Source organism: Erythranthe guttata, chromosome 8 (genome assembly GCF_056151865.1).
Source record: "Erythranthe guttata isolate IM_541 chromosome 8, IM_541, whole genome shotgun sequence".
Classification (NCBI taxonomy): domain Eukaryota; kingdom Viridiplantae; phylum Streptophyta; class Magnoliopsida; order Lamiales; family Phrymaceae; genus Erythranthe; species Erythranthe guttata.
In genome coordinates, this window is record NC_142540.1 from 2,729,448 (window position 1) to 2,745,016 (window position 15,569).

Consider the following 15,569-nt stretch of genomic DNA (forward strand, 5'->3'; position numbering starts at 1 on the left):
GAAAATTCATGCCTCAAGATAGAAAGTCTAGAAGCTCGACAAAGATGTCGTAAATCCTTAACAAATAAGACAGAATATCCTATCGTATAAATTATGTTAAAAAATGCATCCAAATAACACAACAAATAAAAAATGCATCCAAATAACACAACAAAATTCTCGAAAAATAAAATAGAATGAAGTTTTTAAAAATACAATAATACAGCCTCCATCTTCATCAGTCCACCTGTATACATCTTTCTTCTTCCAGGATTTTCATGGGGGAAAAAAAGACTTCTTCGGTTAATCAAACACGTTTCCCACAAGATTACCGTTTCATCCTTGTTTAATAAAACAGCCACGGCAGTTGTTCATGCGAGTGGCTCAGAGTCCTTGTTTCCTAGCAAGTGCGACATTTAATTTGGTCAAGATTGAAATTTGCGCGTCTCTTTCACTAAGCTCTTTCTTCAATCTTTCAATCTCTTTCAAATGTGTTTCACATAGCTCTTGCTTCAACCTGTCAATCTCTTTCAAATGCGTTTCACGTTCCTCAACTGGCTCCGGATTTTGGTCTGTTTTCAACTTCTTTGTTTCACCAGAAGCATCGTCTTCAATTAACCTCTTTCTCGTCAATTTTCCTCCAACATAATCCTCGGAGTAAATTTTACAAACACAGAGAGTGCCGGTTAATCCCGAGTCAAGATTAAACGTTACAATCTTTTGTGGCCGCCCACATGAATCCTGGAATAAAATTAGGCGGAAAAAGAAAATCAAAATCGGAAAAAGGAAGATAAAGGGTAAAAAGGTAAATAAAATCTTTGTAATATGCATGAAAAAAGGTTAACTTAAGAGAAGAGAGAAGAAATTACACACCTTTTCCAAGTCACCTTTAAGATTATCAAAAGCATCGAATGCTTCTTGATAATTTTTGAATATCGCATACGCCTTGTAGGTAGAATTTTTTATTATTTTATCCATCTGCGGAGACAACATATCAAATGGCATGAAGTGATTATGTGGACAACATCTACACGGAATTGCCCTTTTCATTTCACTTTAGGCCTTTGTTAAAGGTAAGCCCTTCGATAGGAGAAATTGGTAAAAGTGCAGTGAAAAGGAACTTCGAGAAAACGAAAACGAAAAAAAATGTGGATTACATATACCTTCGTTTCAATAGAGAAATTCCCAGAAATAATACTCTTCAAGTCACTGCTATCAAAATTGGCGGGGATTCTGTGTACAAGCAACTTTGCCATTTCCGGTTCTTTAAACTAAAAGCAGAAAATGCATTAGAATGACTCATATTTTAACATTGTAAAAACATCAGTGATTCTTTAAAGTTACCTTTTCAGCTATGACTTCGTCAATTTTTCCCTCTAATAGGGCCAACACGAGCTTCATTGCAGCACATGCATCATCAAGACAGTTGTGCGGACTTCCTGTTTTCCTCAGCTCATAACCTAACATAGCCTAACGTCGTACAACAAATAGAGAGATGAGAGAGAGAGAGAGGATATTTTACTGGATTTGAACATAAAGTTGACCCATAATCGAGAAAAAGAATTTAGATGTTTATTATAGACCAAATGCATGAATAAAAGGGATAATACCTTACACAACAAACTCAGAGAAGCTTTCTTGTTGATTGGCATATTTGCATACTTGAAGACATAAGATGTGTCGATCACTCTTTTGTGGTCCACCTTCATTGCTTACAAAGAGAAAAACAAAAGTACAAAATCAAATGCAAAGAAAGATAATTTATTTAACCTCACTAATAAGGCAACGTAAAGATTTTCGCTAAAAATTAACATGCCTAGAAAAACCTAAATAAACAAAGGAATAAGATCTTATTTGAAGTCTCAGAACTCACCTAAAAGATCGTTATTGAGACTATGGCCAGCCAAAATGGCACCATGTGATAACAACTTCTTCAAAGATTTCTGTAATACGTCACATAAAGTAAACCAGAATGCACATGTTACATAGATATATATTTACACAACTTAAATGTATACAAAGTATACCTGCACATCTTTCAAAGAATATGTCACTCCTTCTAAATCTTCTGCAGAGATTCCAGTTATCTCCGTTCGATAATCTGCAATTGCTTTATTCGGGTTTACAACTCGATCAAGTTTAACCTAACATAGAAAAGAAATTCAATAAATCAAAACATATACACAAAATTTACACGTTTGACCTCAAACTTATAGTACTTTCCAAGAAAGATGTCTACTCAAATATACCTGTAAATTACGGTCTACAGCGCACACCTTCACCAAAGCTTCACTGCCATCTTCACAGAGAACCATCTCACAATCAATAGCAATTATTTCCGTAGACTTCATGGCCTTAGACTTTTTACGGGGTTTTATAGTCAACCATTCCTGCTCCAGCTCAGTTCAAATCAGCACAGTGGATTTTATAACCAATCACTCCTTAAATATATGTGCGTATATGCAAACATGTCTATGAATATATACCAGGGCACGGGAAAAATACAACATAGACTTTGTAACATGAAGAAGCAAATATATTACATTACAACGATGAATAATTTGAGGAATAACAAATAACAAATAACAAAACTTCTGAAGAAGAAATTATAGAAAACCTACATCTTCGTACGAGGGGAACGAATACTCAACAGGGTACATGGGATTCTCGTAGGTCAAGCGGACTAATTTCTGCAAGGACACAAATAACTCAGTTTTAATAACACGAACCAATGGTGCATGAAGGGTTTTCGATTACGAATAAATCAAATACAGACCTGTTCGGCAGTTTCATTATCAGGAGAGCTTTTCTTAATTTGCTCCACCTCATCACGGTTGGAATAACATTGCAATACTTTCTCAAAGAACTGCGAAACACAACATAAGAAACCGTTTCAATTGGTGGGTCTGCTTATTCGTTTGTTGAGAGAAAAAAAAATACAAATAATTATTATTAAAATCTAAATTTACCCTCAAATCATCATCTTTGGTGAAAGACTTCAAAAATTCATGCAAGGACTCAACAGACCTCCGGGCCGGGTCACTCAAGCTTGACCCGAACTTACTATCATAAGATTTCAAAAAATCTTTCCAGGTACCTTTGCTTCCAGACATTCCTCTCTTTTGCGCCAATTTAACCATTTCAATCAATACCTAACAACATCAACAAAAAAAAAGAAGAACCTTTAAACACATTTTCGAGCTACAGAGAAGCTATAAAACCTAAGACGCACAAAACATAAAAGAAACAAACTAGAATATACCTCTTTCTTCGCGGAGGCGATTAAATCTTCCATTTTTCTGGGTTGAAAAACAAATCAGTGAATAATTTGCGCCGGAAATTGAACGAGAGACTGAGAGTTGTCGTCCCCGTTGAAATTAGGGTTTATGCAATAAGAGATGAAAGAGGGGCTAGGGTTTATTACGAGCTTGTGACTTATTGCTCATTTATTGTTAAGTAGTCCTTTGACTTCTTCATTTTGTTTCTTTTGGTACTATTTGAATTTCTATAATAAAAAGAAGTCCTTTGCCCCACCCATTTTCGAAATTGTATACCTTTTTTTGGGATAATTACACTTTTAGCCTTTTCGGAAAATTTCCAAAAAAATTCGGAAGTACAAAATCAATTACAATTCCAATTCCAAAATTTACGGAATCTAAAAATTCATTCCAATTCCAAAAGGCCCGAAATTTTTGGATTTTCGGAAAAAAATCGAAAATCACAGAAGCTTTAAAATTTCAAAACTTAGCGAATTTTTTCTAAAATGTTCATAATTTTTAGAAAATAAGAGCATCCACGTCGATAAAAGTAAAACCAATAACTACTAAATTCAGTTAAAAAAAATAAATAAAAATAAACACAACATAATATCCAATAAAACTTCTAACAACAATTCATTATGTCAAAATCCTAAAACAAAACTTATAAGTGTATTTTTCGGAAAATAAGTATTATATAATATATACTATTTATAGGTGAATTTTTGGGGAAAAAATTCGGAATTTTTCGGAATTAATTTCGGAATTAAATCGGATCGGAAATCGGAAATTCCAAATTTATTTTATATAATTCCAATTCCAATCCAAAAAAATCGGAAAATTTCGAAAATCGGAATTTCTGAAGTCGGAATGGAAAAAGTTGTTCCAAAATCAGAACTTTTCGAATCAGAACCGGCGGAAATTGGAAAATCCGTTACAACTTGCACCCCTAATTAGTACAACTCGTGATTAAAAAGAAAATTACCAACTTGCACCCCTAATTATACTATACTGTTGGAGTTTTTATAGTTTAACTATGAGGGTTATCCCATTGTAGACTTTTTTCCCTCTTAATTTAATGTATTTTATTTATCAAAAAAAAGAATAAAAATTGTTTGTGTTATGGTTCGAAACATGCCCTGAGGACAAATAGATTTGGACTTTGGGTTTTCTGACAAAAGAATATAGATTTATTTTGTAACAAAATATTATTTTTGGGCCCAATTTATAATTTTCTAACTTTATATATTTTAAGAAAAGATTAAACGGCCCAAGTCCAAATGGTTATTAATTAGTCTAAATCCAAGCCTAACAATCATTACTTTTTGGGCTTGATTCTTTGGCTGTTGTATCTCGAACGGGAGAGACTGTTGCACCGTAGACAACCTGGTTTTATTCGTTTTTTATATTTTCGATTAAATTCTACTCCCAAGTAAGTACAGTTCTTGACCAATTCTTAATCAATTCATTCATAATTCTAAAAAAATTGAGTGCAAGCCCCACATATAAGACGTGGAGGCACAACTGGTTTATTTTTAGTTAATTGCTTATTAATTAAAGTATTGAAAGCTGTCAATGGTCAATTACTAATTGTTACTTAGTTAGTTGCTATTGATGTGATCATCAATTTGAACAATTCATTTATATCTAAGATGCTCTATTTTTTCTTCTTTAGACTAGTCAATTGACTTTTGGAGTAATAGTCAATTTCCCTTTCAATGAAATTCCCAGGAAACTTGTCCAAAATACAAAATTTATCAGTTTTTTTGGCAAAAAAGAAGCAAATTTGGCAGAAACAATTCAGTACCAAAGAATCTCACAAATGAGTTTCCATTAGGGTACATTTTTGCTATTTCTTGGGCATATGCAAAAGACGAAAAAGAACACGGCGAATACCGCTATTCGAACGAAATTGCACGTGCGGCAGAAGAAGCAACCTATTGAACAACACAGCACACAAAAATATACAATCATCAAACATAGAATCATAGTAAAAAAGGGGTCTTCAGTGTTTCACAAATTCAATCACCATTAAAGCAAAATATACAACAAACACAACTTCAGTAATAAAGAACGAAAAACAAACAACAACAACAAGAAGTCCAGAATCTGAACCAGAGTTCGGGTTCGGGTTCGGGTCCGGGTCCGGGTTCAGTTTAGTTCATAAGCTATCACTCGTACTACCATTACCATTCGAAGAAGACAACCTTCGAAAAGCACACGCCACAAGACTCCTCCCGGCAAATATGCTAAACCTCGACTTATTCCCCAACCGACCCCCACTACTCGTCGACGGAGCATCACCACCATCTGCAGCCACATGTCCGCCCGCTGCTGCTCCACCGGCTATGGCGGGGAACTCCACACCGTATTCCTGCACCCCACCATCGCTCGTGCTGGCATCCAACGCTTCTGGTTCTATTTCATCGGCATCTAAATTCACCGACAATGTCACTCTCCTTGCCCTCAGCCAATCAGCAACTTCACTAGTTACCCCTCTGCATTTCTTGACCTTAATCTTAACCAAATTCGGACAGCCAAAAGCGAAAGCCTCGATTCCCGAATCTGTAACCCTACACCCTTTGATACATAGCTTCTTCAAAGCCATACACTTAGAGGCTATGCAAGAAATCTCGGGATCTCCAATGGTTTCGCTCCCACAGAGAGCCAACCTTTCCAGCTTCTGACAATTGGAAGCCATAGCCATCAAGCTTATGGAGCTAGGGTTTACACCGATAAGAACCAACTCCACAAGATTCACACTGTTCTTGGCAACTGCAATCAAACCCTCATCGCCTATTCTATTTGTTCTCCACCCATCGATATGGAGCTTTCTCAAAAGCTTGCAATTCTCTGCGATTGCTAAAATCCCGTCATCCGAACAATCGGGAGCTTTGACCAAGTGGAAGATCTCCAACTCGGGGCACTTTGAAAGTGCCATTAGCCCTAAATCACTGACCTGCAGCCTCTCCAGATGAATCTCGGTCAAACAGTTCTTTCTTTTTGTGATTGTTTCTAATAATCTGTCCCAATCGCCCAAACATCTCAAGACCTTTAAAGTTTTTAGATTCTTAGATCCGATGATTAAGGGGCCGAAGCACTGGCCGTTGTAGAGCTCCTTGAGCGTGATTGATTTGAGCGAGGCGGCGGCGACACCGGGGCCGATCGGCTCGGCGGCGAATCCGTCGTTGATTCCGCGGAGGCGCTTGACGGAGAGCTCCTCCAGGGAGGAGCAGTTATCGAGGAGGGCGTTCATACCTTTGGCGCCGAACATACACGATCCGCAGGAGAATTTGCGCAGGGATCTGCAATTTGAGGCCAGGGCGAGCATACCGAGGTCGGAGATCTCGCGGCACCCGCGGAGCTTGAGGCGGGTGAGGTTGCGGCAGCGGAGGGAGATCAGGCTCAGGGCGTCGTCGTTGATGCTGACGGACTTGCGGTCGCAGCGGAGGGCGAGTTTTGTGACGGAATCGAAGCGCGTGAAGATGGAGGGGAGGTGGCCGGCGACGTCCACGGATGCGTTGAGGGCGAGGCGGTGGCGGCTCTGCCCCTCGACGGCGAACCATCGGCGGCAGACGAGGGAGGAGCGCTTCCTGTCGCCGGAGCTGAGGGATTGGAAGATCAGGGCGAGGCATTCGTCGGGGATCTCCGATGAGTAGTCGAGTTGTTGTTGTTGTTGGTGATTCACGCAAACGGCGTCGGTATGGAGGGAATCGGGGTAGGTAGGGCGGAGCTGGTGAAGGTCAAGCTTGGGGTTTCGAAAATGGTTCGACCCGCCGGGGGAATAGCCGTGGGTGGAGGCGGATTGACCCATTTTCAGGTTAATTGAACGAAGGCGAGCGGGAAACACGCGCCGCCGCGTGGGATGCAGGATAGGTTTTCAGAGACAAGGGGGAATGGAAATCCAGATATGGGAGGAATGGGAAATAGGCGTAGCAGCATTTAATACGGGTAGGGTAGATCCGTAGATATAATACGGGTAAAAAGTAAAGTTATTTGACCCGTCAAAAAGCGTTTTCTCCGGGCTTTGTGCTTGCTAGTTTAAATTCATGAGTGTTGTCAAAATTGAAATTGTATTTTATTTTTTATTTTTTATTTTTTAATAAAAAATATAAAGAAAAAAAAAAAGGAAAACTCAAATAAGATGGTGAAGAAAAAGAAAGAAAGAGACTTGGGTCCAAATGTTTCGTGATTTGCGGCTCGACTGACTTATTAATTAGGATCTACTACGGTCTGGACCCCGTCAATTATTATTATTTTATATATTTATTTATTATTTATTATTTTATTTATATATTAATATATGGGACATACCTGGACCTTTTCTTGAAACAATTTTAAATTATTTCTTACAAGATGAATTTAAAACCATTAAATTAGTTCAAATATTTATCTGAAATTTTGAAATTTTAAATCATTGAAACCGTTTCATAAATCTGCTATTGTAATTTGTAAATTTAATCTCCTTAATTTATAATTAATTGTTAATCCATATAATGAAGTCCAAGATTCGAATATCCTAACGTTATTAGTTCAAATTGTGCCAAAAATAAATTTGTGATGATTATTTGATCATTAATTCTTATTAACTGATATAATAATTTAAAAATCCATTAAGATGGCTAAAATGATTAATTCAATATTTATCTTCTTTTAATCAGAGTTATACTGCTCATAATTACCGAATCTCCTTCGTCAATAAGTTTTTAATGGAAGAATGTAAAGTTGAAATTTTCACATTGTGACTGCTAGTGCTCGATCCTAGGACACTTTACCAATTTACGATCCCCGTAATTACGGCCATCCCTTGAGATAAGGTCAAATTACAAAAAGACCCGTTTTGTTTGGGTAATTACAACCACCCATCTTTTTAATATTTTTACATAATATTTATGTAATTCGGGTATTTATCGAACAAAATCGTATATTTAGTTCGGTAAACGGTATGGAATGTTGGCGTACCGAAATTTCAGTTCGATTTTACCGAATTAACGTCCCTAAATTTACCTCTGAGGTTTTTTCGTAAGATAATACATAAATGATGAGAGGATCAACTAGTGACTGTACATTACTTAAACAAGAGAGAGGTTTTCGTAATTTGACCATAAATCAGGGGTCGCCGTAAATTGCCCGTTTATTAATTACCGAACTGTAAAATACGTGGTGGTACCGGTTGAATGTGGTCCAAATAAAAAAGAAGAAACGTGTGAACTAAAGTCTTCTAATTCATTAAAGTTCGACTCATTCAATTAACGCTTTTTCAGGTCACGGGTAAATAATTAATAAATATATATTTCCAGCCAAAATATATTAATTTGCTTCAACTGTGTCTGTATTCCCAATTTTTATTACATTTATTTATTTTCAATTTGTTTTTATCATATAATGCTTCCTTGTCATGATCAATTCATAAGGCACTTTGATTTGTGTGGTTGAAAATGGTGTCAAATCCCACTAATAAATAAGTATGGAGTTTAGAAAAAAATATATATAGTGTCATAAAAAATATTAATCTTATTAATTTTATTTACACTAATCCCCTCTCGGCTAACTAAAATGACGACTAAATTGTGAAAATAATAATTAACGAATTATTGAAATTTTAAAGTGGCAGATGAAATAAAATAAGAAATATTCTCCAAAACGACAATTAATTTAGAAGAGAAGGTGTGAACTTTAAGAGATAAGTAATTAATTATATAGTTATCAAATATTGATTTTAAGATAAGCTATACCTAATACTGATTTAGACATCTTATTATAAACTTTTATTTTTAGTTTGTTGCTCCATAATTCATTTAAATCGAATTAATTTCACCACTAATATAAGATTAGACGTCGTGACTGTACACTTCGATTAATGCTTCGTTTAAAATTTATTTATCAATCACCAAGTTTGGTGGATCTAAGTCATCAAGATTCTTTATTGTCCAACATATTAAGTCACAAGGAAAATTATATATAGATTATAAACATGTATAGTTTTATTATTTGTGGGTTTCAAATAAATAAAATTCATGACCAAGTTTGTGTAATATTAAATTTCACTCTTATACAATAAAAGTCCATAAATCATATTAAAAATGTAAATTGAATACTCTTACATGTTCAATTGGGCAACAATAATTTTAGTGGAGTTGGTGATGATATTTCTTATGCTTGACCATAGCATTATAAATTGTATAGTATGACCACTTGAGTCTATGATTATCATAATAAAGATGATAACACTATCCTCTTGATTCGGAGCCACGTATGTAAGATAATAGGCTCAAATTGTAATTAATAAGACAGTTCGCCCTTCGCAGAAAAGCACAACTACAGTCTTCTGGTACAAGAGAATACACTCTTTGGAATTCTACTACACACTTATTTTCACTATATTCATATATTTTTTCTACACGATTCCGACTGACTGCTAACACGGGAAAACCTTTCCCGATATTCCTTTTTGCAAGTTTCTTAGGAGCACGTGGGCTTCTTGTTTGGGCTTTCTTTGATCCCGGCCCATTCTATCCATTTATATCGAATCGAGCCCTTTGGGCTACATCGTTTATATAGTTCGTGTTTCATATACTCGAATAAATATCCGACGGATTAGAATTGAATAAGAGGCAATAGTAAGATCTTTATTGAATGGGAAAAAGAAAAAAAAAATGGGTACAAAGGAGGAATGCAATTTATCAGGGTAAGATTGTTATGGGCCAGGGCCAGAAAATTCATAGTAAAATAAATGTGGGTTCTAATTAAATTTGGGCTATATCCCAAATTTGCTTAATTGGATCCAATTTAAGTTTGGTCTATTAATAATCATTTAAAAGCCTCATTTCTTTTTTTCTTTTCTCTTTTTTGAGAAAATTAATGAGCCATCAATTATGATGTCTTGAAATTAATTGTCATAATAAGAAAAATAAACAAAACGATTATAGAAATAGATAAATGTACTCAACTTGAATCATTACTATAACATACTTTACAAAATTACAATTTTTTTCCATATGAATCAAACCAAACTGTTCGATACTCTCGATTCAAAATCGATCGTTACACTAAGCTCGAATCGCTAATGAAATGAATCGAACTTAAACAAATACATGTCGATAAGACTGCGAAACTCGATTTCAAGACGATTAATATTCTTTCCATTATATACATACAACTTGTGGAGTGAAACTTTTTTGTATTAAAAGCAAATTCATCATAATGAAAAAGGTAAAAACAAAATCAAATTACAGGGATTTGGCCAAGTGATTCCCAGTTTTATTCCATTGAGGAAAAAAAGTTATATTAATTTATTTATTTTATTAATTAATAATTTTATTTATTTATGTTGTTGTTATTATTGTTTGTTGATAGGCATTTAAAGGAGTTGGCTGTACACATAGTTGCCGCAGCAGTGGTTGATTGATTCAAATTCACCCACCTTCTCTGTGGTGAAAGTGACATTTTATTGCCTAAACTTTATTTTAAATAAATATATATTTTTTTTTTAATTTTTTGCTGCTGTAAATAGTCAATTCTTTTTGACCCTTCAATTCTGTTTTTTTTCACATGAATAATGTACACACTACATTTTCTGCATGTAATGAATTTGACCAAGAAAATAAATATAAATTAAATAAATTCTTTTAATTTTCTCTCTTTTGGTGGCTGCATAAGTAAAAAATTCTCAACAGTCTTTAATTTAAGACTCTCTCTCTCTCTCTCTCTCTCTCTCTCTCTCTCTCTCTCTCTCTCTCTCTCTCTCTCTCTGGTGGTGCACAAAAGCAATAAAGACCTATACAACCACTGCAAATCTTGTCTTACTAATACTCACATATACAAATATATATATATCTATATATATATATATATATATATATATATACACAGTGAAAAGGATAGATCATTAGCAAACTTTTTCATATAAATTGTCAGCAGATTTATTGTTTGATTTATTTGTAATTGGGCAAATCTTAAGGCAGCCAGCTAAGCTACATGCACACCAGTAAAGCCATGTAAAGGGAGACAATGATCCATCACTCAAAATTAAATACATTTCTCCCAATAAATTAATATTTATTTATCAATAATAAAAATAAAATAATATTTGAAAACAAATTAAGTGATTATTGTATTATATTGTATGTTTGCACATAATTATGTGACACTATAATTATTTGTTCCAACATAAAGTTTTGGCCTTGTTACAGCTATTTTTTTTCTTCTTATTATTCGCATATTAATACACCTACACACTTAATCCTTAATTACGACAATAATTAATAAATGGTACTACTACTACTACTACTACACCACCACCTTAATTACGACAATAATAAATGGTACAACCGTGTAAGCATATATATGTGCTCGGAAAATACTCAATTTGTGTATGATTAAAGAGGGCCTAGCTACAATAATTAAAATAGCTTTGGGTAATCATTAGTCGAGCGCATTAAAATTGTGTGCGTGTTTGTCATTTAGTATCTGTCGTTTTAGATTGTTGCACATATATCGATCAATACGAAAATAAACCGAAAGGGTCGAACCTTCAGTACAAGACTTCTCAGACTTTGAAGCTAAATTGTGCGCTAACTGATTACTCGAGCGCTTAACAAACGGAAAACAAATACAAGATTCAAATAAAGAAGATATAGATAAAATTTCTTCAATATAAGCCTCGTGAGTGGATGACGAGAGAATCCCAACATGCAGATCACCAATAACTAGGAAACAATCACCCTCCAAAATAATCGACCGCCAATCCTTTAAGCGGGTTGTTGAGATTGCCATAAGCGCCGCATTTACGAACAACCCACCAATGGCACACACCTTCTCGATCTCGCGCAACCAAAGAAAACCTATATTTGTAGAGAGATACTAATTACCACCTTATTTTTGAATTATTTTCATGATCTTTTAATCTTTAATTAATTAATAAGCCTTTTTTTTTGTGTGTGTTTTTTTAAATTTGTAATGAAAATTCAACATTACTATTTATACAAAATAAATCCCAACATTATTTAAAGGATATTTCTCTCTTTAATTATGTCTTAATTATTTTTCCTGGACAATTAAATTAATTAATGATAAGTGGCCTATCTTCAAAATAATTGATATATTATGAACTAAAAAAAAATAATTGAATATAGTATTCATATAATAGAATTAAATCCCTATAGTGGTAGTGATCTTCATGTGCCCCTTAGCTTAAAAATAAATAATTAATAATAATAATAATAATAATAAAAATAATTAAAATTATTTCTTGTGAGTTGTCACCCTTAAAAGCTATGCTATAATCGAGAGCATAAATCCCCCCGCGTGGAACATACGTTACCCATTTTCTGTTCCAGTGTGGGGATTATTATTTTTATTATTTAATTTAATTTTTTTATTTTTATTAAAATTAGGATAATGGGATTTCTTTATTTATAACTAATTTATTATATTAATAAGTATGAAGTGTGTAACTGCTGAATCCTTACGGCATTGACCAAACTCGGAAAATGGAGGGGTGGGTTTAATTATTCGAATTCTTTTGGTAAACTAATTGGGCGGGACTACACATTACAATAGTTAATTTTATTTATTTTGTAACTAAATTTACCAAAATAGAGAGGTGGAGTAATATTTATTTAATTTTGACAAGAATCAAGTCAATGATCTCTTCTTTCAATAGTGACATTTTTGTAATGGTTTTGCTCTACCAATGATCGATCTATCGTGTTTTTCAATTAGTGTTTTTTTTTGTATGGTCTTATGTGTGTGTGCGCGTTTTATTTATTTATCTATTTTTTGTTTTCTTTTTAACTATATATATATTAGTAGGTGTGGATGATAAACGAGCTGAGCCAACTGGTGAGAATGAGATCGATGAGTCGGTTCAAAAAAAACTCGAACTCGAGTTTTTTTTGAGTTGTTTGTGTGCTCACGAACCTTATTATATATATATATATATATATAGGGCTAAATACAGTTTGCACCCTTAAAGTATAGGGTTGGTAACACTTACCCCCTTAAAGTTACAAATGTAACACTTACCCCCCTCATTAATGAATTTCATGATAAAACTTTGACTTTGAATGATGTGTCATTTTTTCTTCCCAAATTGTCCTTCTAGCTATTATATTGATGCATATATAATAATATATTTTCAATAATATTTCAAAAACTAAATTTTATAAAATATAATAATTATTAAAAAAATATTTTGATTTATGTTTAACTCCACATTTTAATTACTATAGACCCTAATACAAATAAAAATCTCAATTATTTATAAAATATATAAAATACGTTAAACATTTGAAAGAAAAAAAATATTTTCAAGACTTAAACATCCAATTTTATTATAATAATTATTGATTTGGAAATTTATTTTAGTTACTTAAATATAAATTTCAATAAAAAAATATTTAAATATTTAGACGTTTAAATTATAATTTCTTATTAAATTTTGAATACATTTTGTGATTCTCAAAGTAAAAAAAAATGAGATGATTACATTAGAGTCATATACGCATAAAATAACTATATAAACTATAAAATCATAATAAAAATTCGAATAATTGTTAATTTTTTATTAGCTACAAATGAACAAGGTAATACAAAAATGAAACTAAAATTCCATTTTTTTCATTCCTAAATTTACAATATTGAAATAATCAAATTAAGTTTTTGCAAAGTTGCCGATTTTTTTATTATTACATATTCATTATTTATATAATTGCTAGAAGGACAATTTGAGAAGCAAAAATGCCACATCATTCAAAGTTAAAGTTTTACCTTTAAATTCATTAATGAGGGGGGTAAGTGTTACATTTGTAACTTTAAGGGGGTAAGTGTTACCACTCCTATACTTTAAGGGTGCAAACTGTATTTAGCCCATATATATATATATATATATATATATATATATATATATATATATTATTTTTTATTTGAATAATGTATAATAATATGAGTAGAATATTATAGAAACAATATAAAAACAACATGTAAATATTAAAAAAATATATAATTACAGATTATTGTTTATTTTGTAATTTTTTTATTATAATTTAAATAATATTTAATAATACTAAAATAATAATAATTTTATTATAAACAAAAAAACAGAAATGAACTTGAGCTCGAGCTTAAGCCTGACTAAACAGGCGAGCTCGACTGGTTTACACCCCTATTATTATTTGTTAGGTCATGCACTCTTGCTTATGTGGGGGAAATTCAACGTTGTTCTTGACCAAATTTGATCAATTCAAATGTAAATACATAAAATATGTTGTATCTTTTTTATGGTTCAAATTCTCATAAATATGATATAGAATATATTATCTCACAATATAAATAAAATAGCATGTATCTTTGTAATTAAAAAATCTAACTTCACGAACATTTTTTTTTTGTATAAAATGCATTTCTATAATTGTACACAGATGAATGAATATAAGAGAACTTTATAAATTAAATTTCAGCCACATTTCATTCTAAGAAATTTTACATTAAGTGTTCTAAAAGTTAGTTGTGTTGAAAACATAATTACTATCTTAATTACCATTGAAGCTGGAAAAAGTAGTGCTATACGTTTGATTTAATCATTTAACTTAGGCGGCATTAGTGCTAATTTAATTACTTGAGCACTGTGTCTATACCATTAATCTTGCAATGATTAAATTAACAAACACTAATAACCGAGAAGTATTAAAGATGTTTTTTGGTTTACCTTTTCTAATTACACTTCTTGTGTGCATCACAAAATAAATAAATAAATAATAATAATAATAATAATAATAATAATAATAATAATAATAATAATAACAACTCAGATCTAGAACTGAAATTCACCCGATACAAATAACCAAATATAACATCTAACTCCAGCAATTCACCATAGCACGAATCAAACGAGCATTCGATGCCTTCTTTCCATGACATCGAGTTCCTTGGATGGAAGCGATCATCAAAATCTAATGAATGTTAACACATAATTGAACTCTAAACTAATCAAATACTGTCAAATTAGTTAATTAAACCTTAATTAACATTAACTATAAGTAACAAGATTATTAAGTGTAGTATATTAATATTAGAATTTGATATGTATATGTATGTATATATGGGTACTGTGCATAAGTAATGACGATGCCAATATTTTTCCTGGGCGCCAAAAATACACTTCCAATTTTTCTCCGGCTTAATTCCACATTGCACCCTTGAAATATACCATTTTGGCACTTTGCACCCTCGAAAAATAATAATAGCACTTTGCACCCTCAAAACACAATAAATCATTCACAATGCACCCTCAATTGAATAATAAATGCAATTTTATTTTTCATTGGTGTTTTT

The 15,569-nt window shown here is 32.7% G+C and overlaps 2 protein-coding genes across 2 annotated transcripts; both read right to left on the bottom strand.

The window, feature by feature from the left end:
* Window positions 1-65: 65 nt before the first annotated feature.
* SDN3 (small RNA degrading nuclease 3) lies at window positions 66-3,464 on the bottom strand. Its single transcript, XM_012998213.2, has 12 exons — window positions 3,242-3,464; window positions 2,949-3,131; window positions 2,756-2,845; window positions 2,601-2,669; window positions 2,229-2,369; window positions 2,007-2,123; window positions 1,853-1,922; window positions 1,590-1,690; window positions 1,324-1,449; window positions 1,143-1,250; window positions 853-957; window positions 66-720 (listed from the first exon to the last, which is right to left on the bottom strand). The coding sequence occupies exons 1-12, from the start codon at window positions 3,272-3,274 to the stop codon at window positions 364-366; spliced, it is 1,500 nt and encodes a 499-aa protein (XP_012853667.1). The 5' UTR covers window positions 3,275-3,464; the 3' UTR covers window positions 66-363.
* Window positions 3,465-5,199: 1,735 nt separating this feature from the next.
* On the bottom strand, window positions 5,200-7,358 carry SKIP2 (SKP1/ASK1-interacting protein 2). Its single transcript, XM_012998231.2, has one exon. It carries the CDS (start codon window positions 7,048-7,050, stop codon window positions 5,398-5,400), a length of 1,653 nt encoding a protein of 550 aa, XP_012853685.2. The 5' UTR covers window positions 7,051-7,358; the 3' UTR covers window positions 5,200-5,397.
* Between the last annotated feature and the right edge of the window lie 8,211 nt (window positions 7,359-15,569).

What these genes read in the sequence shown, in the direction of transcription:
- SDN3 (XM_012998213.2), bottom strand. Translation starts at nt 3,274, where the DNA reads ATGGAAGATTTAATCGCCTCCGCGAAGAAAGAG. An exon ending in CTGTAGACCGTAATTTACAG is followed by an intron (nt 2,124 to 2,228) that starts GTATATTTGAGT and finishes TTTCTATGTTAG; the next exon opens with GTTAAACTTGATCGAGTTGT. An exon ending in ACGAAGTCATAGCTGAAAAG is followed by an intron (nt 1,251 to 1,323) that starts GTAACTTTAAAG and finishes TTCTGCTTTTAG; the next exon opens with TTTAAAGAACCGGAAATGGC.
- SKIP2 (XM_012998231.2), bottom strand. Translation starts at nt 7,050, where the DNA reads ATGGGTCAATCCGCCTCCACCCACGGCTATTCCCCCGGCGGGTCGAAC.